Here is a 22407-nt window from a genome sequence, read left to right as displayed (position 1 = left end):
AAAGCCACTCAAAAGTACAAATGTGGAATGACAATGGTATCTTAATTAGATGATATAAGCTTGTTTTCTTTATTAGGCACGGCATGTAGAAAAACATGACAGCAGTATCACTGTTTGTTATGTGAAGCTTATCTTGTATTGTAGATTAACTCCTCTTCTCGTGCTACACAGTACTAGCAGGAATAAAAAGGATTATAGGATGACAGTGAGATGCATTCTGAACTCCTGTTAATCAGAAAGAAAAAAAAAATAATCACACCTGGTTTGTTCGTTTTAGTAATTTTTTTTATTGAAAAACATTCAAACAAAAATGATCAAGGCCAGTTTTACAATAGATTCAAGACATACAGGATGGCTTACCTGCTCTTTGGATTTAGTGCAAGAACTTTATTCCAACATTTTTCTCATGCAATTGCTGTATTAAAAATCACATTCTCATTCAACATCAAAGTGGATTAACAGTTATGTTTTCTTAGGATTTAATCTTAAAATCTGGTTTAAAAAGTCAATTTTCCAAAGGTTAAAAACGTTTACACAGCAATATTCCCCCCTTCCCAGACCAGCTAAAAGCTTCCCGTGTCCGATGACTGCACGAATAGACCATAGAGCTCATTTTTCCCTTTATTGTTATTCTAACCTGAGAAATTTCTTAAATGCTTCTTACCAGGCTTTCATATTTGGCAACATTACTTCAGTCACATAACAAGTGTGATTTCTCATTCTTCTCAGAGAATAGTTTTTCACTACTTATCCCAAAAGACACTCCCACAAGCAGGAGCTGCCTTAGCATAAATCTGGTTCTGTGAATTGCACGCCCTTTTGGCAATTTAAACCTTGTTAGTAATATCATCACAACACTAACCCCAGGATGTCAAGTTCCCATCAGTTGTGTGATTCCTAGTATTGTGCGCTTTGAAAATATTTACTTTGCATGTTATACTTTTGTAGTGTAGAGAAGTTGATGGGTTTTGTGCTTACTCCTCTCCTTACAAAATCTATCTTTTCCACCTATCCATGCCTTTCCCTTGCCATCAGTTATCTCCTTTTCTCATAGCTGCAACAGAAACAGAACATAAAGCACACAAATACATTTACAATGTGAGATCTAAACAAGCTGGTGAACAGCAGACAATGGTCTTGTAAAACACCATCAGTAGATGAATGAGCTTGTAAAACATAAACCCCACAAATCTTTTAGTATAGTATTCAAGTCTTCAGTTTTAAATTTGTAAGCTTACTTACGTTTGATTCTTAACCTTCCAACATTGTGTTTTACTATATTTAAACGTGCTAGTCACTTCACACTTGCTCCTAATATATATAAACCCCAAAAATGTGTAAAGAAATTATGAGAGAAACACTTGAAAGAAGCAACTTAACTTCCAACAGAATGTAACTTCTTCTGCATTTTCAGTAAATTTGTATGTTAAATAATTTGGGTTATTACAAATTGTTGCAGCTCAGTTTTACCTGAACTTATCTGATCTTTGAGTGAACCATGTTTTCTTCCCAGACACTAGTCCTGTCTGCCAGACTAAAATTCAAGAGAATATATTTATGCAAACTGAGTTTGCATACTTTGTCTATTAAATCCCCTCACACTAAATCACAGAAATCAATGAACTGCTTTGATTTGAAATGTGTGGGAGTCACATACCCCAAGAAATGGCTAGATGTGTTTGTTTCTGTGCAACTGGTCATTACAGTATTAAAATTAATACTGAAGTGTTTCAGTTTGCAACTTCTCTGCAAACTAGCTTTAAAAGAATGTTACAGGAGATTACCATGAAATAAGATGTGACAGCTGATGCACGACAACCTTTCATTCTACTGTAATTTGTTGGCACTTTTGATCCCCAAAGGATGGAACAATAGACTTCGTGTTTTATTAAATATAATTTTTCTTTTATTTCCCACCCAATTAAAAAAAAAAGTGTTTAAAAATAAGGAGCTAACTTAACTGTTTTGATAACCCTTAGTCTCACATGCATGTTTAATGTTATTGTGAAACTGTATTTTGCAATTCAGCACTGAGTACACTTTAAAAAGGACCTAAAAAACAGGTCTTTATAGCACCATGTAATCTGTTGTTGACTTTACTGCTTAGAATCAGACTCTTTGTGACACTGCTTCTAAATAAAAAATATTATATTTTTATTTCCTCTCATATTCTAAAAGAAAAAAAAAAATCCAGAAGAAGTTCATGTTATCCAATCAAATGCATGTAAACAATTAATTACTAGACACTCCATTTTCACTTATTTCGGTCTTGTGTAACTGTTCAACAAACTGCTACATGATTCTTTCAGATCGGCACCATTTAATTCAGTGGCAGAAAAATCTCAAACTCATTGAATGAGAATACCTCTCTCATTCTTCATTGAACTTTGAAAGTCTCTTTTTGCTGCCTTTTCTACTATAGCTCATTTTCAATTTGTAATAAGAGAAAAATCAGTGACAAATACAAGAGGCTGAGTGCTGGCATAGCCATTCTACAACACAATAGGGATAGCAAGGAGATGAGGAAGCAAGAGGTACCTGGAACAAACCAGAAAAATACTGAACGCAAGAGCACCTTGGCCCAACAGCAAATTTTACATTCTTTCAATACTTAGAGTGGTCTGTTTTCAACAGATACACAATCCAGAATTTATTCAGAATTAAAGGAACACACAATGTGATTAAACAGGAAGTACATGAATCATTCATGCACTAACAAATACTGCCATTTGTTTTTCACGGGTAAAGCTGAAGCAAGCGTGTCAGAATGGCATCTGTTTGAAATGGAATTAGTGCTGGTACTTTACCATTTTTGATAATTGTTACCTAAATTGGTCAAAATCAGTGATCATCTTCTCAATGTTGCACGAGGCTTCTTTTCCAAATATGAGTTCCAGTAAGTGGAAGATGAGAACAGTTTGAATACATTATGAAGAGTTTTAAACTGCGTATTTCTGAAGAAAGCGGTCAAATGCATCATAAATTGCTTGTCTAAAACAAGGAGAAAAAAGATAATTTGTATAACTTGGGAACGGGCAGATACAAGTTGCGTATTTCCATATACTTACAAATATATTTACAAAGCTATTATCACAATTTCGAAACAGCATTCAATAAGAATGAGATATTAAGTAACCTTTTCTCCTTCTCTTTCACTTCTGTAAGTATATTTATGTTTCGGAATGAGTAGAACTGTCTACCGACTGTAATACAAGTGCAAACGTTAACAGATTTGGAGTTTTCCACTCAAACATGTCTGGAGATGGGTCAGACACATGCATAACTTATAATTTCTGAGCAAATGAGGCTCAGAAGTTTTAAACAGCATTAAACTAGTGGTTAGCATACCCTGACATTGTAAATTGCTATTCCTTTTTGTTGTTGCTTAGACCTCCTAAATGGGATGTACACCCTTAATAATTCCTTATATTTTAAAATTAACAGAACAACTATTTAGTAAATTCAGATCTGATAACTTGTTCTTCAAAGCAGTATTTGATTTTTGTTACTTTAGAATAGTTACAGACTTACTTTGAGAAAAAAAATGTTGTGTCTCAAAATTCTGGGTTTAAGCTCTCAATTATTGTTAAACTTCCCCATTTACCTTACCTGAAGAGTCCTTGCTTGAAGAGGTAGGCACTCACATGACCTCCGTCCAGATACCTAATTTCACATCCAGGCCAGATTTCTTGAAGACTGCGCACCCCAGTTCGAGGAATATATGCGTCCTCCTTTGCTTGTACAACTATGATTAAACTTGGGTCAACTGGAACTAAAGAAAAAACAAATCAAAACTGAATTAATCACAGGTAAAAAACAGAAACACATCAGCTGAGATTTCTGTTCTAAAACTGCTCTCTATTTCTAAAAAAATGAAATTATTCTAAGCTTTAATAAAATTATATTTTCTGAAGTCTCCCAGTGGAATTTAACTGTTTTCTGACATTACAGTAGATGCCATAATCAGTAGAGGCCATTAGTAGAAAAACAAACTAATCAATCCCCTTCCCTTCCTTAGAGCGGACAATTTCACAAGTCAATGATATGAGAATTGTCTTTCCTCTTTATCAACAAAACTCTACTGCGGTCAGATGAATTCTTTGAGATTTTGTTTTCAGCAAAAAGAACTAAGAGACACCTGAAATTAAACAAAGTAGGAGCTCCATATGATTTCTTTTTTCCTTAAGGAGAATAAGAAAGACAACTTTTAACATGAGAGGACAAAGTACAGTGTGTATTCACTTTTTTTCTGCTTCCTACATGTTTTAGTTAAAACATAAAAATACCAACCTATTATTATATATATACATATTTATTACTCATAACCAGAATTGCACTAATCACATTACTAACAGGCATAACAACAAAATGATGTTGAGAAAAATAACACAAAAATGAATTAGAACGCAGTGCAGTTCTCTCTTCACAAAGAATATATGCAGTATGATAGAGTGCCAGCCAAGATATTTTATAATGAGGGGTCACAAATAATTTAGACCCTCTCCTTTCATGTATATCAGATCACATATAGAGGATATGTAATGCTAAGATAGATTCTAGTTTTCCATTCAATATTCCATGAAATCTGACTACTAGGCAGATTTTCTGAAGCTCTTCTCTAGACACACTCCAAGGATACTGTGGTAGGAGATGCATGTCTCCCAGAGCATGGAGAGATCTAGGAGACAAGTGACACAAAGGACTACATCACTTGGACAAGTGCACTGGGATCACAGATCCTTTTAAGTTTCAAGAAAGGCCAACCCTTTAGCTAAGTGATACATTGATAAGTGTCTAGATAAACAGGAATGTTTGTACTTAGAATTAAGGCTTACAGGGTTTTTTTTCTGTCTACTGAAATAACTTTTAAAGCTTTAAAGAAAGCACTTACCTAGTGTTTGTCACAAAGCATCCCTGGCTAGCAGTGATGTGGGACATTGTCCAAATCAAGAAATTGTCCAAATCAAGAAATCTGTGCTAGTGCAGAAATATTTGGGTATATTCAGTGGAGTACTGAATGCCAGAATTAAAAAAAGAGGTAGCACAGGGTCTCAGTATCAAGAACATTTTGACATTCAAAGACAGATCTGTCAGAAACATGTCTGAAGTCAAAGTATGTTTCTAGGGCATGTTGAGAGCCCTCACACCAGCAAAACCCTTTCAATCAGCAACAGGAAGAAATCACTTGTTTGCATTGCCTGCAAGTGGGCCATTGAAAGGGATTTGTCCCAGACAAAGGGAAACCCAGGTTCATGAGATTTAAGGGTTGCTGGGCTACAGCTCCCTCTATGGCTGTCTTGGGAAACACAATACTCACTAGGCTGGACAGCCCCATAGGAACCTCTGTGTATTTTTACAAGTCACAGTTGTCTAATACAAGCTTGGTTCTCCCCTTTTAGGGTACTTTCCAGCTGAAATCAGTAACAGATTTCTGCTTTACGAGATTTACTTGAATCTGTTAGATTAGCTACCTCTAGATATTACTCACATCACACAGATTTTTTTTACTCTTAAATAATACAAATGTGCACTAACTCATATCTGAAAATAGAGACCACAATGCAGGCTAAAAATGAGTAAAGGTACTGAAAGGCAATTTTTTAATTCACTTTATCATTAGTTGGCCATTAATAATAAACAGAAAAACAATTAGGAAATGGAGTGGCAAAGAGCTGCTACTGGATAACTCAAGATATTCTCCTATTTCAGCTAAATTGCCAGCAGGTTTAAACAACAGAGAATGAAGAAAATACCTTTCTTTCCATCATGTTATTAATTTTCCCAAACTGTACATTAAAACAAATAAATACATACCTGAGAAGTTAGCTACATGGGTACATTCATCCATTACTCCTTTCATGAACCTTAAGGATTCTCTCTGTAAAGTGTCACTCTTTCTCCTTTTACTTATCCTGTGTTCTTGTGAGCTGGTTAAGTTTTTATTGCTATTGCTACTGGTTGAAAATGTTTGATTTATGCACTGCATTTTAGGAGCATCTTGTGCTAAGAGTCTTTCTGATGAGGCACTTAGAGTACTTGTGGTAAAGCTGTGAACAGCTTCTTTAGATACAGTTTTGCTTGAGGAGTCAAGGTTGAACATTCTTGAAGTTATGTCCACATCCTTCAGACTGTCCACACTGTCGGGGAAGTTTTTAACAAAGTCTTGTCCCATCTTGAAGGAATCTGTCTAAACAAAGACAACCAATCATTATTCATTAAGGGTTTCCCTTTAAAACAGTTGGTTAATCTTATTTTTAAGATTAATTCAATATCAAAAAAAGGAAAAAATATATAAACTGTACTGTTCACAGTACTTGTTATTTCCAGCATTAAATCCTGATCATTATAACCTCTTGATAATTTCATTCTACCTTGCTGTTGGCTTAAAAAATGAAATAATTATATGTAGTAGCTTATTATACAAATGTTTGGTTTTAATTCTATATTAAACTCTGAATTGCATTCATTTAAGCTTAAATTTCTGAGCAACAAACGTATGTGACCAGCTCTGATGTTAGGTTTAGGACTGAAAAAATCTACTGTCTCTAACCACTAGGAAGACACAAGCTGAACATCTTTCAAGTATTTAATTTTTGTCTGCTCCATCAGTGTTCCTGGTGTGTATTTTACTTAAAATGGTAAGTGCTTAAGTAACTATCTCCAACCCAGCCCCTCTTCTCCAGTCATAAGATATTTGAAAAAGGACTGTCACAAAGCTAAGAATCTTAGGAAAAGCGATTTATGAGAATTGGCTAGAAGACATTGTTGCAACATATAAGCAATTCTCAAAAAGTTATCACTCCAATCTAAAAGAGCCATGAAGCAACAAAATTCCCCTTGGGAAAAGCCTTTCAACCCTAGGCAAAAAGAGACAAGAAAGCAAGAACTAATACATAGACAATAAATTATATTTCGTAAGGAGGAAGTAGCTGATTACAAAGCTCTCCCTCATGTGTATCTCAAATGCCTGTGCATTAAAAGTCTAAAACTGAGGAAGGGCTAACATCACCCACAAAAACAGAAATAGAGAGACCTAGAAAAGTAACTTAATGTTGCTATGTATTAAAAATATTCTACAGCACTGAATATTTGGAAGCAGTTGCTTCAAAGGGCAATAAATTATGTTTTAATGTTTACATGCCAGGCTATTGGCTTTCCAGACTATAAAGCCAGTTACTGGGAAATGTTATCTACAGTGTCAATGTTTTGATTAAATTAATTTTATGTTGCAGATTACACTACATGTAGTCATGGGAAAAAACTTGTAGCAATGTCTATACTTAACACACATTGTACACACAAAACATTAACTTCTGTTTTTCAGAAGGTTTTCCTTTAAAGATTAAATTTATCAAAGGTTTGTTTCCTTACGTTGTTGCTTCGTTATGGAAACAACAGGCAAACATGGTTTAGTTAACAATTGGCTACTTTTACTGAAAGTAAAAAGAAGTGACATTATTTGTAAGATCAGCAGTATTAGCCAATAGATAATATAAACGATACTTACTCCACAGTATTCAAGCATTTGAATGATTTCTTCTTCATAAACAGTTTGTGTAAAATACTGTTTCTCTAGCTCTCTCCAGTTCACCGCCTTGCTCAGCACACCCTGAGATGATAAACACAAGTGTCTGGTACACAAGTAAAACCCAGAGATCATTCTCAATGATATTCAGACAAATTGATCTGCTCCTCTCTGGAACTTGATTTTTCCAGTGGAATTCTGCCCAAGTTTCCAGATAATCCTTAGATATATTGTGATTGAATCATAACCACTTATTATAACATAGGACAGGGAAACCTACCAACCTTTAAAAAACAAGCAACAAAAAAAAAAAAAACATGGGGAAAAGAAGGCAGAAAACGGTCCAACGTAGGGGTTACACACATCTAGACTGTGCTAAACCCACAATGGGTGTCAAAGCCAGTTTTTTCATTCACCTACCCCAGCAGCAGCAGTGACAACAGGATACCACTCACGGTAGTAGCAGCATTGTTACCCAACTATTTAAGCCAGGCTTGGAACAGAAGAAAACATGTTTTCATGGCTTGCTTCCTCACCACCTCACAATTGAGAGCAGGATTCTAATCACTGTCCCACAAACCAGCCACAGCCCCTCATTTGGTAAATGACCCACTGAAGTAGCTCCGAGCTACCTTCCTTATCATGTGTTGTATATCCTGAGCAGGAAGGGTGGGTTTTGCCACCAATCACTAATAGAGCCCGAAGGGTGACTAAACGCCCTAACTGAAAAGGTAAATGTGGCCAAGCCAAACTCCTTAACTTACATATCTGATTACATTCTAGCATATGAACAAAAATACATGTTAATTACCGTAGTAAAGACTGCAGAAGCTGTTGACCAGGAAAGACATGGAATCAATGGCAATGGTTTAGGCCAGTTCGTCACTGCCAGTGAAGCCATCTAGAATCAAAGGCACTTATTACATATTTTAATATAGAATTCACAGTATGGTAAAAAGTACTCTTTTACCTTCAATTCATTTATTTCTACAGTATCAAACAAATACACAGTGCCAAAGCAAAACAGCAAAACAGAGGTATGTAATTTTAATATGCTTTGTACCTATGTTGCATAGACCAGTGACTACCTGTAAAGACTCAAGCAGTAATATTTTAACTGTGATTAGTCTTTCAAACATCTTACTAACACACTGATGTTTTAGTTTGAATATGCACAGTGTGATACAAAAAATCTTAACTACTTCATCATAGAAATCTTCTGTGATCAACTGGGGAAAAGAAGATGAGATGAGAACAGAACTGACAGCAAAAGTCACCTCAATTACAACATGACTACAAACACGAGGTATTTCACACAGTGCATTCAAACACAGAAGTTTAAGCAAGAAGGATGGAGGAAAAGGAGAACTATCAATTGATTACTACAGACTTTCTTTCAGAAAACATTTCTCCCCCCTCTCTCCTTGTGGAAAATACCGTAATTATAGCTTATATTCTTATTAAGGCTTTCAGGAGATAGCTGACAAAGGGCTCCATGAGGATTATACCGATTCAGCACCACAGAACATGAGAATTGGCAAAATTTTTTTTCTCACAACTGTTTATTTTGAAATACTTATGAGGGGAACACTATAAAATAAATTATTTCCGTATGCTAAATGATCAAATGAGAAGTTAAAACAAAAATTACTGAACAGGAAATATAAAAGCTTACATGTCCTCCCATGGATATTCCAGTCATCCCTAGTGGTCCATAGCCTTCTCTCTCTAGCCAGTGCAAAAGAGCTGCCGACTCTAGAACAAGAGCTCCTCCCATCACGAACAGGTCCGAGACATTTTTTAAACATGACCGTCTTTTCTCCCAAGAAAAGGAAAATATAATATTTATTTTCTAAGATTAGATTTTGACAGTTCTCATCACTCTATACATACTTTTATACAAAGCCTTTTTACAGTCCCAGAGAACTTTGGAGCTCAACTTTCCTGTTGACTCAGCAGGAGAAAAAAAGCAAGTCCAGATTCTCTGGCACTTGTACATTTTCATCTAAGTGAGGACTAGAAACAAGACACCTGCTAAGCTTCTAACATAATATAACTGATAGCCTGGTCTTGTAGAAACAGATATTACCAACATTAGAATCTCATTAGTAGTACTCCTATGTCCTGTAAAGCTGTAACAGATCTTTCAGAAGCGGAATCAAAGCGATACAGTCCTAGATTACACTCACACATCTCATTTGCAGAAACAGTTCTTCCCCCCCCCCCTTTTTTTTTTTCCTATTATTTACCTGTTTTACATCATTAAAAAATTGCACACAACATTTGAAGACCAATCGGTATGTCAGCTTTGGAAGCACTCATCAGTGTCACTTGTAAGACTGAAATTGTGAAGTGGGAAGTTTGTCACCGTACTGTGAAATTCATGTAGGGTACTGCAAAGCATTAAAACACAGAAGAAACAAGCAGAAAAAAAAAGGGTAGAAAGCTATTCAGCTGAACCATCAGAGGCACTAAAAAGCGTGTGTGTGTGGGGAAGCGTTTTACAGAGCAATTAACATGCCTCTAATTTGGGGAAGGGAGCTGTGTATTTTCAGTATCACACAGTCAGGTTACAAAAGGCTACTTACTGGCTTCTTCTGCCAGCATGCAGTCATATTTGAGATGCTCTGAAGCACAAGGACAAAGCTTACTGTGCAAGTCACAGAAATGAACTGCACTGCTGCAGGCCAGTATTTATATAAGCTAATGTAATTCTTCCCTACAGCTTTGTTGTAAGATTCTTCAGTTCCCTCCAGCTGCTGTATTTATTAAATAGTTACAAGCATATTAACTAAGCCTAAGCTGCTGCTCTGCAACTTTGTTCCAAAGAGTAACAACTGCTGGTTAAGGTATTAGACTGAGCACTCCCCTCTCAGAATCCTCCTCTACATCATGCATATACCAAGTCCTCAAACTGGACAACTGAGAACTGAGTCAGAAATATCCTCACCAAAATATTTAGTTTATCCTTCTGCATCAGACTCTCAATAACTGGAGAAAAACCACCAATGGATGGATTCCAAAACACACTCGCCTGTCACTTTCCTGTAATCTTCCACTTCTAAATGCAATAATAAATACATGTTTAAGCAGTTTTCCTATCAAAAAAGCAATTTTACAATTACCTTAATTGGTTAATGTCAAACATTTTTCTTTAAAAAAGTGATTCTTATGCCAAAATAGATATAAATCTGCAACTGCTGTAAAAAGAAACAATTTTTAAATGGAATTTTTTTTTTTCCTTTAAAGTATTTTTTTAAGCTTTTGGATTCAGGAAATTGAAATAAAATCTAGAAAATCTAAAATGCTGTAGTACGAGACAGTGCTCCAGGTCAAGTCCTAATAGAAAGGACAGGTTTAAAAATAAATCACCTTCCATGCATCTTCTACTCATGTTAATGTCCAAGTTAGGATTAAAAAGGATTAAAACACCAAGTCATATTTGGACTTTAAGAAATACTAGTTGACTAATACCACAGCTTTGTCTCAGACACATACCCTGCTGAATTCTGTTAATTCGCCAATGCTTCAGAAAACATGAAAAGCAAAAAACCAGGACCACCTAATTAGGCTTCTGAATTCATATTTAAGAAACTGAGGAAGCAAGTCCTGTAAAATACTGAACATTGCACAGTTTCCACTGATTAACAAACAAGCAACACCATATTTATTTACATGCCTGACTGCCAATCTTTAAAATACCTTGGAAAAGTAAAATCTTAGTGTATTTCCCTGTTATAATTGCTATCTGCACAAAGCTTATCCACAGTTGTCTGTATTATAATTGCAGTATTTGTACATGTACGGTTGTGAACAGGAAAATAAATTGGTACTTGCATTGTATACATTTCAATAAACTAGTGTGTGCATTCACACAACTTGCTTCATCTCACCCTACACTGAATGTTCACCCAGTGCAAACTTCCTTGATCACTGTGATCTCTTAACACAAGAAATGACAAAGCAGTCTAGCAGAGAGTAGACAATTTCACATTAGCAGGTTACAAATGCTCCATGCTTGGGACATTTTTTTTCTTAATAAATTATCAAAGGTTACACCACTTTGAGCTTCTTGAAGGAAAAAAGAAAGGTGGTATTTCAAAAGGATAGCATCTATGAATGTTAACAGTAATACTTACAATTGATCCTTAGGTTTTCTACAGCCATGTAGAAGACTCAAGTTAAAGAAAGTAAAAAGTTTCTACACAAAAACTGGCAATTAAACAAACAAACAAAAAAATTAAATAAATCAAAAATAGCACAGATTAATTAAAATTTGGAACTGAAACCCCAAACATTTAACTGGAACTTACATGTAGTTTAATGATGTAGTTTGCAATTTAAGATTTTACTTTTGTTAGGTATATTGGTAGGAAAAGAGCGTAACTAGGCAACCTATTTAATAAAACTGAGTAGTATTATAGAACTTACTGATGAGTTGATGACAGGACAGAAATTCACCTTTTGTTTTTTTTAAACCTGCCCCAATTTTAAATGGTAGCAGCAAGTTTTCCCAAAGTCCCTGAGGTACCAAAGGGCTGCATTTGAGAAAGGAAGGCCGGAGAGGCAACCTTCTTTCCTGTCATCAACACATCCAGAAGTCACACACTATGATGCTGAATGAAGGCATAGCTTTCATTCTGTCATGGCTAAAGGGATCACACCAGTACTTTCATCAGTACACGGATTCATACCAGGACTTTAATGACTACAGTAAAAAACTGTCAAAGACATTTTTAAAAACGTCAAAAATCAGAAAAGCAGTACTTGGTGTAAAAGTAGTGCATTGTATTAACCGTGTTCCACAACGTGGTTTTGCAGTACATTGCTCTTTGCTTCTGTCCACTTGAGAAGTCCACTGGAAATCAATTCATAAAGTAGATATTGTACCAGTGTCATAAGTCTTCTACCTTCCAGCGAGAATAGAGTAACTATGGTGCTTTTCCACAGAAGGATATAATAAGGGTTTTCTAGCAACAGGGAAGCCATACAGGCTTCTTTAATCATTGGGCGTGCCATTAATGTGCGTCTCCTCCAGAAGTGCTAAAGATAAGATGCACAAACATATATTAAGATAAAATCTGAATCTTAAATTACTCAATAACAATCAATTTTACATTTTGCATACTCACATGATCTCCAGTGCCTGCTAAATGAATGCACACAGGTCTGTGCTTGCTGTTCCATCTTCTGGGTATGATGAACTGAAATCTATGAGAAACAAATACCTATTTTAGCAAAGTAAGTATATCTATTTACAAGCTATACCGCAGAAATTAGTCTAAAACAAAACCAAAAAAGACAGAATAAAGTATTTTTCTAACCCATGCAGGGAAACTGCCAGAGATTCAGCAATGTAATTTTTCATAAACACATACAACAAAGAAAGGAATCCAAAAGTAAAAGACTAAATCCCAAACAAGAAAAGGACCCAAGCTGCAAGATCTTGTCCCTAAAAAAGACCACTACCTTATTGTCACTATTTAAATTTTGCAGACTGGAGAAATGGAACTTCAGGTGAGCAGCAGCCTAAACAAGTACGACTAGCTCTCCTAGACAGCACTGCTATTTCTCTCCTGAGGCACAACAGCTGAAATCGAAGATTAAGATGAGCAGTATATTTAAATAATAAATACATAAAATAACATAAATCAAAACCCCAACATACAAACAATGAAGCTATTCTATACACAACAACAATTACTCAACATCTGCTGCTGCTACTCAGGTTACTGACAGCCTAACTCCTGGGCGGGGAGAGAAATCACTTCTGAGCCACTAGCATTTCCCCCCACAAGATGGAGCACTGTTACCTACAAATGTGTTACACTTTGGAAAAAAATTATTCATGCGATGCATAACGATCTTAAGGGAAATTTATAGAGCATTTCAAAGCCGTAACAATACTGTACAATGCAACAATTAGCATAATTTGTCTACAAAGTGTAAGGGAACATATATAAGGAAACGATCAGTATACTGTATTTTCCAGTATGGTACTAATTTGTCCAACAATGTTAAGAGACAGTTGCTTTCTCTAACCCAAGGAAAGGTGAAAGAGAACTGATATTTTGACTATCAAACTTTTTCTGACATTCCTCAGTGTTACATGTTTGACTGCACATGAAACCACCAACCAGCAGTATTGATAAAATCGACAATGCCAGTATCAACCTGCACTGACAAGCTTCTAAGTGTAACATTTCAGTTACTAAGCAAAGCTCGGGGAAAAAAAATTCATCACAAAAGTTTAGCTCAAAATGAAAAGCAAACAGAAATTATGCTCCCTTTTCTTCTGATTATTAGAGATAATCCACCTTGCTGGGTACCTTTGTACATAATATTTGTATTCAGTGTATATGGAAAACTGGAATTGTTCCTACAAGTATAGTATGACAGGCTTCTTTCACATAAACAGCTTCTCCTGCTACATATAAAACAGAGAACTACTGTCCTTCATTTCCAGCATCTCACTCATTTGGAAAAAAAAAACCCAAACAAACAAATTATTAAAAAATCCCAGGGTATTCCAAAGCTTTGTGCAATATGATTTCTACACCAAAAAAGTATGTACTTTCTAGGGGACTTTTAATTTATTTATGCACCGATTAAACTATCACATGTATTTATTTTCACTTTTAAGATGAAAATCTATTCCAACATGTTAGTACAAAAAACAGTTTGAAATCTTTTACAGGGAATTTGTATCACAATAAATTAGCTTCACAATAAAACTACTTACAGACCATTCTTCTTTTGCTATAGTACTAGTTTCAGAAAGGAAATAGCACTCAGTTTCTCTCACCTTGCTATAAGAGATTCAACTGGCAGGATACCTGGGACATAATGAGCCAATGGGGAAATAAAGTGCCCCTCAAGGATTTTACAGTCAGACTGCTCCTCAACCTACAGAGGAAATGGGATGATAGCATACGTTTCAGAGAGTTTAACTTACTCTGGAAGCCAATTTCTTAAAACAGACAGATTTGTTATAGGATAAAAATGTACTGAAAAAAACCCCAAAGCTGAAGTCTGTTTCAAACAGGCATACACGTTATCAACACAGCCCAAACATTTGTTTCAAACTTTGCTTTTATTAAATGACCTACTAAAGGGATTAATGAATAAAGTGTAATACTGTCCCATTTTAAATAACTTTCAGAACACATACTAAATTTTCAGCATTTTTTGAGCTTTGAGATCTGACATCCCACACCCCAACTGTTGTATTACTGAGGAAAAAATAAAACACGAGCTGTATAGTCAGTGTTCTATTCTCTCAGTTTCATTCTCCTCTAGCAGCTAATGTAACCGCTCATTTTTCCATCCCTTCCAAGCCCATTTCACTTTTTTGCCATTGCCTCCCAATTCTATCCACAGTAGATCAATTAAAAAAAAAATTAAAAAGTCAAAACAACAAACTGCTAAAAGCTTTCAGCTTTCCACAGCATTGACCAGAAGTACATTTATCTGACTTTAGAACTACTCAATTTCTGTCCCTTATGCACACTTTCTAGATTTAATTCAGACATCAGGAAAATACAGATTCACATGATATTAAGATTCAATTCTATAAAAGCAGCCTGGTAAGTATTAACTTAATTTCACCTTTATGTACCATCAGGAAAATAAATTCGGTTAAACTGCATCATGTCTTGCTTGTAAGTACCTTGTCAATGAACACTGGGTAATCTTTTGAAACCAGCGTCTGGCATTTTTCCCTGTTTCCAATAATCTTTCTGAATTCGAATATTCTGTTGAAAGGAAACAAGTAGAGAAGATTCAACTTTTAATCTAAAAAAAAGAGAAGATACTTGTATGAAATTTCAGGAGCTAAAGTAAACTACAAAGAAAATAAAAGTTATGAAGCCAGTTTTGCATTTACAGATTAATCTGTTACCAAAGGGTAGGTATATAAGAATGTTTTTCAGTTCAAAAAAAAAACCCAAACAATTCCGGCATATTGCTTATGGTTGCAGAGCTCTTAAACAGTATTTTACACCTGATATGTTGAAAAGTTATGTAATTTTTCAGCCAAAGTAAGAAATAGCTCAGCTGCCCACACCAAAGTATTGTTGCCGATACAATGGTCTGAGATCTAGCTGGAAACAAGTTTCAAGCAGGACTCAGGGAAGTTCATGAATGACAAAAACTGGAAGGTAAGGTTGATAGCTGGAAGGTAAGGCTACCATTAAGCACCACCTGGGTAAGCTGGAGGAACAGGTCAACAAACATCCTAAGGTTCAATGATTAAACTGCAAAATCTTGCACCTAGGACAGAACAGCACCATGCAACAATACAGGATGGGAACTTTGCAGCTCTATAGGAAAACACATAGGGTTTCTGGTGGACAGCCAGCTAAACGTGAGCTAGCAGTGCACCCCTGCAGCTGGGAAGACAAACAGTATACACTGCATTCAGCAAGACAGCAGTCAGCAGGCCGAGGGAATAGCATTTGCATTGCCTGGGGAACAGGAGGCTAATGGGGAAATCTGATTGCTTTCTTCTGCTATTTATATGGGCTGCAGAGTTTTACAGAAAAAATGAAACAAGATTCGCCTCACAGTTATACAGAGAGGACAAGAGGCAATGGCTGTGCGTTACAACACAGGAAATTCCTACTGGAACAGAGTAAAAGATTTTATTCACAGTGTTCAAGTACCAGAAAAGTCACACAGGGAAACTATAAATCATCCCCTTCCTCAAGCGACTTATTTTTTTTCTAAATCAAATGAATGTGGTGCCAACTGACTTGAATCAGCTAAGAAGTTAGCTTTGTTTTGAAAAGGGATTTGGACTAGATGCCCTCAAGGTGGCCCCTCAACCTTAAATATTCTACGCTAAGAATAGCTTGCTTGCTCTTGTGATTGTAAATACACACGTGAGCGTGGAGGTAAACTAAATGCCGACATGCTCTGTTTCACACTCAATCTTCCAAAAATACTGCATTCATGTGTTTCCTCTGCAGTTAGGAGGATACTGAAGGCTAAATCTTGCACATGTCAGAGGAATTTCAACTCTTGTCAATAAATCAAGGATAAACCATTAGGACATCAACAGTCATCACATCAAGGGTGTGCACACAAAACTTCAGATTACATGTAGGCAGGGTAGTCTGTAGTATCAGTTAACCTCAGTAAATGCTTGAAGATTAAGAAATTAAATAATTTGTTCTAATGGAGCCTCACAGCAATCACTTAAGAAAAAAAAAAGGGAAAGAACACTGACACTGTTTCTGGCATGCATATAGGGAGTGGTGCTCCCTCCTCCCACTAGCCAGTGTGAGATGCTGGGAGGAGGTGGTATTCTTCCTTCTTCACATGAATCCAAACTGTTGGGGAACACCTCATCTTCTTCCCATTCAGGAACTATACATAGAACAAATTCTTCTTCCACTTCCCAGACCAGCTGGCCAGCAAACCTGCCTCATGTTTCCCCCACTCCTTCTGATCTCATGTGAGAGGCTTCCCCCCTTTCTATGAAATATGAATAGCCAATATCATTATTACTATCAGCAATGCCTCCTTATTTCTGTTTGACATGAGTGTGAGTACCCTTATGGATGCCATGCAAGAGAAAAGCCTTGCCTAGAATTGCAATAGCTAAAAGCAGAATTAGCCAGAAGTTTCCCTACACAGATAGTAATTCTGCTGGGGGGCAATGAGGATGGGGGTGTTAAACTTCATGTCTCACCAAGAACCTAAAAGTTTTTAAGAGAGGGTTTTGATAACACTAAAATGTGCCATTTCAGATACATGCACATGTAACATAATACAGAAAGGCTGCCATAAAAAACGCCGCACATTTTTTGCTTATTCCAACAACAGTACACATTTTAAAAATCCAGCATTCTTATTTTGCAGGAAAGTCTGCTACTAAGAGAAGAATCAACTTAAGAGACATATAAAGCAATCCAAGTGCCATTTCAAGATCAGATGTTTCACTTGGACTTAAAAAACAAATAATCTCTGACATCACTGCTATTCACAGTGAACAAAATTTTATTTCACTTTTTAAAAATTTTCATTATTGACTTTCAAATACATAAGAAATAGCTTATTAAAAGAAAATTCATCATTTCCTATTTAAATCTTATGTGATGCACAGTACATATTGTTCAGTCACTTAATATTTAAACTTAAGAAATGCACATGCTCAACTTACAGGTGTTACTCTTAATAACTAATAAAAATCAGCTAATAAATTAAGAACTACCTCCCTTTTTTTCTTTTCCTTATTTTCAAGAAATCTAAAAAGAATAAATTAACTACTTTGGATTACAAGAGAAACTTCTGTTTACATCTTATACTTGTAAAGCTCATTGCTATTACTAAGAAGTTACAGAAAGCTAGCAAGATCCTTTTTAATGCTACACAGAACAACTCTGCAAAAATTCAGCAATTTTTGTTTTTACAAAAACATTTTCAGAGATGCTGCTTGAAATGTTATTATATATGCATAAGTGAAAAATCAAACTAGACACATACATTCTCTCAAGAAGAGCCTTTTAAAACACAAACATTGAGCAAACCACCCAAAGACTTCTTTTAAAACCAGTTTCTCCCTTTAAATTGAAACAAATGGTTTTCCAAACAGAACAAACTTTAACAGTTTTGTTTGTTTTCAAAAACACAACAGTAACAATTGCTGATACTTCAAGGGATGGGTTAGGGTTTTTTTAATAAGAAGTACTGTTTATGCTGGTATTTCTTAACAAGTCACCTTTTCAGATCCTCTGGCTTTCCCCATCCTCTGATGAAAAGCTTAGTGAGGAGAAGCTTTCTGTACAAGACATCCAATTTACTTACACCCATTAGCAGCAAACTGACATCTAGAAAAAAGAACAAACAAAAACAAGCCAGTTAAACGGGTTGAGTGGCAAGTTCATCCATTGTAACACAGACCAGGTTCCTATTCTGTTGTCTCTATTAATGAAAAGCCATACCATTTTATTCCAGGGAAATTAACCTTGACCTTCAGGTCAATTATTTTCATGTTAAGCAAAACACAAGTGCAGGTAATACAAACTCCAGGTGGGGTTTTTTTTTGTTTGTTTGCCTGGGGTTTTTTTTTTTTTGTTTTTTCATTTTTTAGGGAAGTGTCATTTAGAAGTAGGGTTTTAACATGCCTAATATAAGCAGAAATTTATTAAGTAACTGATGACAAGCCAAATGAAGAGGCACACAAGGTCACAGAACTACATCTTCAACCAGTCCTAAAGTCAACCTGTACTTCAGTTGAACTGATAAAACTAAGAGTGGCATTGATCTCTGCCCTGTCAATATAGCAGCAACAGCAAAAGCTTTTCAGTCAACACAAGGCTTTCACAAACATATCTCAGAAAGGAAGCTTGAAATAATATTTAAATAACTTGAAGACTAGATCTCTGGCTATGCAATTATTCACTGATTTAAAAAATATAAAAAAAAGTACTGATGCAGAGAAAGCTTCTTTTTGTAAGCTTGTCTTCGTTGGAGTCTTAAACATATATCCTAACCTTTATTTTACTCATTCCTTTCCAAATTTCACCAACTCATTCCTTATGGTTTTGAAAGTGATACTCCCATTTCCCTCAGGGAAGAAATCACACCATCAAAATCCTTGCCAGTGTAATTTCTCTTTTAGCAAATACACTAGACTGAATATAGTTAAAGGAAACAAGATTTTAGACAAGCTGAGCACAATTTTAAAGCAATACTTACTGAAGTAAACAGGGAGCCGCTACTGTGCTTTTCCAGTGAGGGGGGGTGCAGTGGGGGTGGGAGTGAGAAGAGAATTTGAATTTGGTTTCTTGCTTAGCAGGATACAGGTGATTCACTTAAAAAAAAACCCTCCAAGGTCTGTGTACACCTAAGAAAACAACGGATTTAATGATCAATGGTTAGCAAGTTACCTTCAACTATTTTCTGGGATTTCCAGATCCCGCCATACTAAATGGACTAAACTCCATCGCACTCCAAACCAGGTACGGGTTTGTTTTTTTTTTTTCATTTTAATCCAAAATTCATTTATTCTGTGACACTTTAACATGGTTATTCTTAAAATACACTTGTCTGAATGTAGCAAGTAAAAATTGTGGTCAGATTATCAAATACATTTCTTCGCACTTCTGAAAAGCCAATGCTTAAAGTGTTTTTCTTTTTTTCAGATATTGATTCTTAACACCTAGAATAAGCTATAACCAAAACAGAAATTATAGATAATTTAAGGTACATCAATACTAGGAAAAAGCATTCTAGAAAGCCACCACGGTTCTATATACTGTCACTGCAGGGCAGAAATAAATACCTGAAACCATCAGAAAGTCAAAGTGGGGACCTCATATTTTAACACGAGTTACCAGTCGCAAACAGCTGACAACTTCAACACAGTCTTTTTCCTTGCCCACTCTGGAGATACTCATTGACCACACATGCTATTGAGTTATCAAATGGGAAGTGCTTGGTAGCCTTTGCAAGGTCCCTCCTCTGCTTTTTGGAGCAGGGGGACAGCTTGGTATTTTCCTGGTGTTTGAAGAGAACTGGGTGGTGGAGACAGGGACAGTAATACAGAATGGACCCTCTACAGGGCTGGGAAAACAGTTCAGAGTGAGTACACACAAGTAAATCGATGCTGTCAAGAATATACTGAAACTGGGTTTGCATTTCTGTTGGTACACTGCTTACCAGTAACAGTGAAAAGAAATATTAATGAATGCTTTGATGCTTAACAAAGCATATTTGTATGTTTTGTTAGTTGGTTGTTGGTTTGGTTTTTTGTTTGCTTTGTTGGTTTTTTTTTAATCCTCTCCAAAGTAAAAGTCAAATAAGAGAGAAACACGAAGATGTTGATTTTGCTGCGAGCTTGAAAGCTGGCCTGATGAACTCTCTCTATTGCACCAAGAGTATGCCAAAATAAGTTTCTAAGCAAATCCAATATATTTAAATGCAAGATTGACTGGAGTAAAAAGAGTTTTCTCATCCTGTGAATATTCTAGTTCATTGATTGAATAAAGACTCCAAGGTAATTCAGGATATTTCAATTAATCATATTCAAGATTACACCACTACTGGAAAGCATACAGGAAACATTAAACAAAAAATAATATTCCAAGTACATGAAGCATGTTGTATAGAACTTCTCAGAAACATTACTGAGATAAACAAAATGGGAGGATGAGCCCTATTTTTATCTCAGTAAGAAAAGGGTCAGACATGCCTCAGTCATTGCCCAGCAGTGTTTACATGGAAAGACAAATACAGACACTTTCACTGTCAGAAAAGGCAAATCCAGCTGTTGGAGGCGGAAGTTCTACAATTTCACAGTAGAAATAATGAGTGTGTTTTAGCAGTGAGTGTGAACTTGAGAAAAGAATCAGCAGAGCTTGCTTTGGAATAAGAGCGGAGTTTGTTCCACAACTTGATTCCACATGTGTCACATCACTATCCCTTTGTAAGACAGACCAGCTGGAAACAGTGACCTAATAAAGATGCCGCATAGCTGCATAGCCCAAGATACAGTGCCTGTGTTATGAATATTTGATGATTATACTGCTAATGCTGTAAGTTTTACATAACTTTTAAGTTGTGAACAGAAATTGTAACAGATAAAGGCACATTAAGAAGTGCCACTAAAAACCCCCTGCACTTTAATTTAGTATTTTCCAGAGAGAAAGGCATGGAAACCTATGGATAAGCTATACTTAGGCCTTTGCTGTAGGAAGAGTGTTTTGCTTTGCTTTCAGAATCCTCATGCTGCATATTAATTAACATTTTTGGTGTGTTCACTTATTTCATACAAACGGACACATCATTCATCCAAAATCCAATACATAAAAAGTCAGCTGTTCCTTTTTACCCAATGCATGCCATTTTGCTTACAAGAAAAACACCACTGGAAAGTACATAAAGACTTTATTAAAGGCTCAGAGTACTTCTGTTCATGAATATAAACATTCAGCTCCCACCAAGCAAACAAGCTGAAAAAGCAAAGAAGGTATGCCTATTTTTGAAGGCCAAGTCCTTAACTTCCCTGCCCCATTATATTAATGGTTCTTAAGAACCTTTCTCCCAGTTAACACTAGGTCACGATTTATTTTTCCCTTACTTTTTTAAGCAGTGTTTCAATATAAGAAAGACAAGAAATCACAAAAAGTCACGCTGACAAGCCAGAAACAAGCCCCACAACAATCTCACAGGACAGATACAGAGGAACCTGCGGATAAACAAAGGGGCCTAACCCAGACGCGCTACAGCACCCGCCCGCTGAGCGGCTGCCAATCGCTGCCTACCTCCCGCCTTTAAATCCACCCGCCCTGTGCTTAGCTATGAGCGATGGGGAGGCCAACCCCAGCACCTCCTGGTCTAAAGTGCAGGGCTCACCTGCCGGCGTCCCGCCGACACCTGGATATCTCACTGGATGCTTGCGGAAGCCCACTCAGGCCGCCGCGCCCCCAACAGCCCGTTAACGCGTCGGGGACGCGGAGGCCGGCGCCCCCTCAGCGGCCCCCCGGCCACCGAGTCCGTCCCCCCGTGCCAGGACAGGGGTCGGTAGCTCGCCGCGGGGCAAGGCCACCTCAGCTAGCAGCATCCCCGGCGGCTGGGCAAAGCCGTGAGGGAAGCCTCGGCGGCGCACAGCTGCTCCTCGCCCTCAGCGGAGAGCCGCGCGGACACCCGAGCAGGCTGGTCGCCAGCCACCTTCCCCTGCCCTCCCGTCCCCTCCTACCCGAACCGAACCGCCCCACGAAGGTCACTCACCGGCGAGCCAGCGCTCCCGGCGCCGGGCACCACATGGGCGGGCGGGAAGAGGGAGGAGGAGGGCAAAGGGCGGGGCCAGCCCCAGGCGCGGGCGGGTGAGGGCCCGCACGCACGCACGCACGCACGCACGCACGCACGCACGGCTC

At 37.0% G+C, this 22407-nt stretch overlaps 1 protein-coding gene across 7 annotated transcripts; it reads right to left on the bottom strand.

Annotated features, from left to right (window-relative positions):
- Positions 1 to 41: 41 nt before the first annotated feature.
- On the bottom strand, positions 42 to 22384 carry ABHD18 (abhydrolase domain containing 18). Of its 7 annotated transcripts, XM_065674535.1 has the most exons (14): positions 22262 to 22384; positions 19229 to 19376; positions 18249 to 18357; positions 15195 to 15279; positions 14331 to 14431; positions 12658 to 12736; positions 12484 to 12568; positions 11665 to 11692; positions 9201 to 9339; positions 8337 to 8426; positions 7508 to 7609; positions 5815 to 6187; positions 3610 to 3772; positions 42 to 2991 (listed from the first exon to the last, which is right to left on the bottom strand). In XM_065674535.1, the coding sequence occupies exons 3-14, from the start codon at positions 18338 to 18340 to the stop codon at positions 2940 to 2942; spliced, it is 1389 nt and encodes a 462-aa protein (XP_065530607.1). In that variant the 5' UTR covers positions 18341 to 18357; positions 19229 to 19376; positions 22262 to 22384; the 3' UTR covers positions 42 to 2939. The 7 variants fall into 7 exon arrangements, with proteins under 7 accessions (XP_065530607.1, XP_065530570.1, XP_065530574.1 ...); XM_065674498.1 differs by lacking the exons at positions 11665 to 11692; positions 12484 to 12568; positions 12658 to 12736; ... (3 more) ...; positions 19229 to 19376; positions 22262 to 22384 and adding exons at positions 9775 to 9918; positions 10476 to 11635; XM_065674502.1 differs by lacking the exons at positions 11665 to 11692; positions 12484 to 12568; positions 12658 to 12736; ... (3 more) ...; positions 19229 to 19376; positions 22262 to 22384 and adding exons at positions 9775 to 9864; positions 10476 to 11635.
- Between the last annotated feature and the right edge of the window lie 23 nt (positions 22385 to 22407).

Source organism: Lathamus discolor, chromosome 1 (assembly GCF_037157495.1).
Source record: "Lathamus discolor isolate bLatDis1 chromosome 1, bLatDis1.hap1, whole genome shotgun sequence".
NCBI classification, from domain to species: Eukaryota; Metazoa; Chordata; class Aves; order Psittaciformes; family Psittacidae; genus Lathamus; species Lathamus discolor.
This window is presented reverse-complemented; position numbering and strand designations above follow the sequence as displayed.

Coding starts and splice junctions, on each gene's coding strand:
- ABHD18 (XM_065674535.1), bottom strand. CDS start 18,340: ATGGGTGTAAGTAAATTGGATGTCTTGTACAGAAAGCTTCTCCTCACT. Junction 14,432..15,194: donor ACCCAGTGTTCATTGACAAG/GTACTTACAAGC, acceptor TTTCCTCTGTAG/GTTGAGGAGCAGTCTGACTG. Junction 6,188..7,507: donor AAATGCTTGAATACTGTGGA/GTAAGTATCGTT, acceptor GTCTTTGTTTAG/ACAGATTCCTTCAAGATGGG.